The sequence below is a fragment of the Notolepis coatsorum genome (genome assembly GCF_963971535.1).
Source record: "Notolepis coatsorum genome assembly, chromosome: 7".
Lineage (NCBI taxonomy): Eukaryota > Metazoa > Chordata > Actinopteri > Aulopiformes > Paralepididae > Notolepis > Notolepis coatsorum.
The window spans coordinates 9036492-9042491 of record NC_140171.1 but is presented as its reverse complement, the minus strand read 5'-3'; the positions used below and the strand labels follow the sequence as shown (position 1 = coordinate 9042491).

The window sequence follows — 6000 nt, the reverse complement described above, 5'->3', positions numbered from 1 at the left end:
ATGGGGGACCCTGATGGAAACAAGACAAACGTATTGTATGTATTGAGCCATACTGTATTGTACCCATTCTGCAATCTGTTAAATAAAGTTTTCATTCATTCATTCATTCATGCATCCCCTTAACAATTGTGTATTGAGCTGTACTGTATTGTACCCATTCTGCAATCTGTTAATAACGTTTTCAATCAATCAATCAAAAACACCATTTCTATCTATTGTAACTCTATGAGCGTACCACACACACGCTCACCTCACGCACTGCATGGCGTGTATCACGCACGTCTCCCCCGCTCTGTATTATTGCTCAGAGAGAGAGAGAGAGACCGACCGACCTACTACAACATGGGGAGTTGAGAGGGCATGAAGGCGACGGTCTCTTATATTTTCGTTAATATTTAATATCATCAGAAAGCTGTCCTTGTTATGCCGCGTTTTGGAGGCGCACACAGTTCACGCCAGTCTCCCCAATGCGGCGGATTACGGGAACCGGGCTTTCAGAAGAGACGGTAGGAACCGGGACACTTTGATCAACAAAAAACATGATGGGATGTTAAACGCTAGCTAGCTAGCTAACCAAACTAAGCTAACGCTAAGCTAAGCTAGCTAGCTAGCCTAGCCGCAGCAGCAGCCAGTAGGGGTGAAGAAAAAACGTGCCCTGGCTTTTCTTGTGTTGTTTGTGATTTCGGATCGAAGGTTTCGGATCGAACAACGTTGATCAGTGTTAGCTACTGCGATTATTTAATCGTAATCGCCCGTTCTCTTGTGGATATACGATTACGAACAGAACCGAACTCCCCGATGAACTGATGTGTGTTTTTGAAGTCCAACACAGGCCTTATGTCTTATGTGGTTGTAGAGTTTGTTTCTGTACCCATCCCCCCACCGTCTTCTGTGCAGCAGGCCAAGATGAATGAGATTCTCACTTCAAAAGCAACAGGGCTAGTTAGCGAGCTAACGGTACCCGATTCACTTAAACCTGATTCACATGCTTAGCTACCTACTCTACTGACTTGGGCTAACACGAAGTTTCAGTTTTATTGTTGCCACTGCTGGCTAACTGGTAGCTTCCCCCATGTTAGCTCTAGCTAGCTGGCTAAACTATTAATAAACACGCTTAAGAACTAAAACTTGGGCAGCCAACTGTTTAGCTAGCTAATTTACTTAGTTGCATTATTAGCCTTCGAGTGCTTTAGCCATCCATTTGATTATTTCTGGACTTTGTTTACTTACAACACATTGGCGTTGTAATGTCAGACTTATAATAAACCCACCTAGTTAACAAGCTTGTTAGCAAACATGCTTAGCTGGCATTCTATAGCCATGTTGGCTACTAGTGCTATTCGTTATTACAATGGCTGTTTGTCTCTCAAGTCAAACAGCCTCTTTTTTTTAATGAATCAATCATTCACCACGTCTTATTTCTATGCTGTTCTCTCAGCAGCCTCTCATTTAGCTTGTCCCCTGTGCTGGTGAGGGCTGAGAGATAGAGAGAGAGAGAGGAATGAGACCTAGTGTGTCAAGACAGAGGTTACCAAACATTTTTGGCAGGTGACTTCATAATGAGGCTGAACAATAGCTGTGATTCCAACTTTGAATGTGTGAGAACTAAAGTGCCAAAACCTTGTCTTCTCTCTGGTGAGTTTGTGGGTGACAGTTTAAGTATGATGAGGAGGAGGAGGCACTGTATTGTGTATTCTCACAGTCTCAAACTGTTAGCCTGCCAGTAGATTTACCCATTTTAAAGTCGGCACAAGATATTAGTTTGATCAAGGATTGTTAGAGGGAACCTTGCTGGTTCCTGGCTGTATATTATGTACCGCTACGCTTTGCTCGCTTCATATCACAGCCGGGGGAAATGAACATGGATTGAAATACATTTTAGATGCATGTAGGGCATGTCATGTAATTATATTTTACTTACTTAGAAGTATTTTATATAGCCTTTTTATCCGGGCCACTTATTTGTTAAACACGTAACCTGAAGTTGTTGCAATGGTCCAGCTTATCAACATTTCAATGGAGAGTCTGTCTGTATTCTGGGGGCTGCTATCTTGATTAGAAAATCTCTCTGCTTAAAGAAGTTGGACCATTTCAACAACTTAGGGATAAGTGTCCTGGATTTAATGTTTAGGTAAGTAAAATAAAATGACATGACATACCAAAACAAACCCCCTCCAGAGATCTAAAGTTAATTTCAGCTGTGCTCATTTGCCCGGCTGTGATATGAAGCAAGCAAAGTGTAGCGGTACAGTACAGATGCAGCCGGGAATCGGCTAGAGGGAGCCCATTCATCATATTAATGGTCCCGACTCCCGACCACAAGTCGTTTTGATTTCACAAGGTCATTTTCTTGTAGGACTACCTGTTATTGTTTTCTTTCTACCCGTCGTTGTTTTCTTTCTATCTGTAGTTTTCTTTCTACCTGTCGTTGTTTTCTTTCCGCTTGTTATTGTTTTCTTTGTACCTGTCGTTGTTTTCTTTCTCCCCATCATTGTTTTCTTTCTCCCTGTTATTGTTTTCTTTCTACCTGTCTTTGTTTTCTTTCTGCCTGTTATTGTTTTCTTTCTACCGGTCTTTGTTTTCTTTCTGCCTGTTATTGTTTTCTTTCTACCTGTCTTTGTTTTCTTTCTGCCTGTTATTGTTTTCTTTCTACCTGTCTTTGTTTTCTTTCCGCTTGTTATTGTTTTCTTTGTACCTGTCGTTGTTTTCTTTCTCCCGTCATTGTTTTCTTTCTCCCTGTTATTGTTTTCTTTCTACCTGTCTTTGTTTTCTTTCTGCCTGTTATTGTTTTCTTCTACCCGTCATTGTTTTCTTTGTATCCGTCATTGTTTTCTTTGTCACTCATCTCACCCCCTTTGTCTTTGTACTGTATCTGATGTGGGCTATTCTTTTCCTCCCTCTCTCTCCATCCTCTCAGGGAGAATCGTTTGTTAGCAGAATCATCGCCACAGGGGCAGGTCTGACCTCTGCGTCCTGCAACCAGAGACATGAGTGTCGTCCGAGAAATGCACGGGATTGGCTACCGGGTTGGGGGCGGGGTTGTGGCCTCTCTGGGCGGCCCCGCCCATTTTACGGAGGATGCTCCGCGGCCCCCGGTCCCTGGCGAGGAGGGGTCTGACCTGGACCCCCCGCCGGCCCAGTCCACCAACGCCCGTCCAAACCCCCACCACTCCCAGCCCCTCTACAACAACTACCCTCAATCTTCCTCCACGTCGAAAATGGCCGACCTGCCCGGCAGCTACACGCCCTCTTCTTCCTCTGCCACGCCGCGGCGCCCCGACCTGGACCTGGGCTACGAGCCCGAGGGCTCCGCCTCGCCCACCCCGCCGTACCTGAAGTGGGCCGAGTCGCTTCACTCTCTCCTGGACGACCAGGAAGGCATCCAGCTGTTCCGGAATTTCCTGTGCCAGGAAGGGTGTGCGGACCTCCTGGACTTCTGGTTCGCCTGCTCGGGGTTCCGCAAGACCGGCCAGGAGAAGAGGGCCAAGCTGGCCAAGGCCATATACAGGAAGTACATCGTGGACGGCAGCGGGATCGTCTCCCGGCAGATCAAGGCGGCCACCAAGAGCTTCATCAGAGACTGTGTGGTCAGGCCGCATCCAGACCCCGCCATGTTCGAACAGGTAACCACCAAACAGGCTGTGATATTGAACTTTGGTAGAACCCAGGGCCGGGCCATATTGTGTATAATGCATTACTAGTAGTAACGGTAATACTTCCCAGTAGTGAGTAATTCAATTCAAATTTCAGTGATATAATATTAGTTTCCCATCAAACGGTCAAAGTCAGATTTATTTGTACATATCTCAGTGGGCTTCATCACAGGCCTACAATGGAACAACACCCCCTGGCTTAAAGGAACATGCCAACATTATGGGAAATGCACTTACCGTCTTCTCCAGAGTCGGACGAGAAGATGGATACCAATTTCCTCTCTGTGCGTTCAGTAGAAAGCCTTTAACCCCCCAATGAAGATAAGGAGAAGAACTCTTGCAGAAAACCTCTGTAGGAAAAGAAAGGGAAGAAACCTCAGATGTGCATTTCAGTCACCCCCCCAAACAAAGATGACATGGCGTGGAATTGTTGTTGAGGGATGTCAATTACTCGTCGTTACTCCAAGACGAACATTGTTGTCATCTGTAATCTATCCAAATTGTGCTCAGGGGAATTAGGTGTGCATACTAGTAAGTAAATCCAATGTCAAAAGTGGGGACTCTCGCACTCTAAAAGGATGAAACCATGCAGAATAGAGTTTAATAGCAGTAGGATGTAGTTTAATATCAGTATAGTGGAGTTTAATAGCAGTAGAATGTAGTTTAATAGCAGTAGAATGTAGTTTAATAGCAGTAGAATGTAGTTTAATAGCAGTAGAATGTAGTTTAATAGCAGTAGAATAGAGTTTAATAGCAAGTTGCAACTACAAACTGCTGAAGTTGCATCGTGTGTTTTGTGAGTTCCTGGGGTTTTCTTGCTGTACGTATCTTGCACACTACCAAAGGGTTAACCCTCTCACTGCGACAATACAGAAGGTTAACCCTTTCACTGCCATACGACAAAGGGTTAACCCTTTCACAACCACACTACAGAAGGTTAACCCTTTCGTTACCACGCTACAGACGGTTAATTTGGCTAGGGCTGTCTTAAATACTTCAAAGCTTCGTTCGATGGGCATCGAATATGAAAATAAAATTTGATTATAAAAAAATATATATATATAATTAAATCGGAGTAAAATCATCAGCGCTCTTTCATTCTTTTGGAGTGTGAGAGGAGCTCTGTACTTAGCCCCTACTTTCCAACGCGAAAAGTACGACCTCAATTCTCCTGAAACACCTGCTAGCCTACAACGGCACCACATCGCCAAGCCCTATACATAGCCCTATACTTTCCACCGCGAAAAGTACGACCTCAATTCTCCTCAAAAACACCTGCTAGCTTACAACAGCACAACGGCGGCGAGTCATTCAAGACGAGATGTCCTTCATCAATTTGAGCCAGCTGTGCTTTTGCTTTTGATCGAGCCCGAGTTACCAGGCAGGAGAAAAGCTGGTGGTTTCCAGTTACCAGCGATTTTCAAACCAGTCACGCTGCGCTCCTCTCGCTGGGTTTGAAGGCACCACCACGTCCGCGCCCTCCGTTGAAAACAATGGTCTAGTTCAGTGCTAGTTAGCCTGTCACTGTGTCTGGTTTGAGAGCTGTGCTGTTTGGTTACCCTGGTCCCTGACGTGATCATGACGTTCACACAGAGGCACACAGGCCATGTAGTCTTATGATGTAGTTGCACGGCATTCTGAAGGTATGAAAGGAAGTGATAATGTAATATATAATGAGTGGTGTAATGAACTACTGCTCCCAGGGAGTAATAAGTAAAGTAATATATTATTATGTGATGTTTCTTCTTGATCTGTGTAAAGCCCACGGGAGCAATTTGTTGTGATTTCGGGCTATACAAAAACATTTGATGTACTTTTGAAATGAGTAGCAAGTAATATATAACCTTTTTTTTGTAACAAGCCCGACATGGATATGGTCAAAATATATGACAGTATTTGGCCGGCATCTGCTTTTACAAATCAAGATTCAAATGCTTCGTTGTTGTTGTCCCCCCCCCCCCCTCAATGGACCTATCTCAAACCCTGCCCTCTTTTCTTGATCCTCCAATCACAACTGTCGCTTTTGTCCGAGTTGTGATTGGAGGATCAAGAAAAGAGGGCAGGGTTTGAGATAGGTCTATTGAAAATAGTTTCTCCTCATACTTGGAAGTCACATTAGTCATAAGAACTTGGATTAGATTAAAATGTATTGTCATTATACAGCACAAGTACAGTACGTTGGCATCTAAACCAGAGTGCAAATGTAACCGTAATGTGCAATAGCAATATATAATGTACAAGTGATTAAACTGGAGTATATATAAATGAGTACTACTGAGTAATAATATAGTATATCTACAGATATGTAAGGATTACATGCAGGTATAGTCAGACAGATGTGGATATA

At 44.0% G+C, this 6000-nt stretch overlaps 1 protein-coding gene across 1 annotated transcript in view; it reads left to right on the top strand.

Annotated features, from left to right (window-relative positions):
• Positions 1 to 351: 351 nt before the first annotated feature.
• Positions 352 to 6000, top strand: part of LOC311232059 (axin-1-like) — a 34281-nt gene continuing 28632 nt past the window's right edge. Inside the window, 3 exon segments of the mRNA XM_084318732.1 lie at positions 352 to 506; positions 2918 to 3028; positions 3030 to 3623. Coding sequence (XP_084174858.1) covers positions 468 to 506; positions 2918 to 3028; positions 3030 to 3623 — 744 coding nt within the window. The 5' untranslated portion in view covers positions 352 to 467.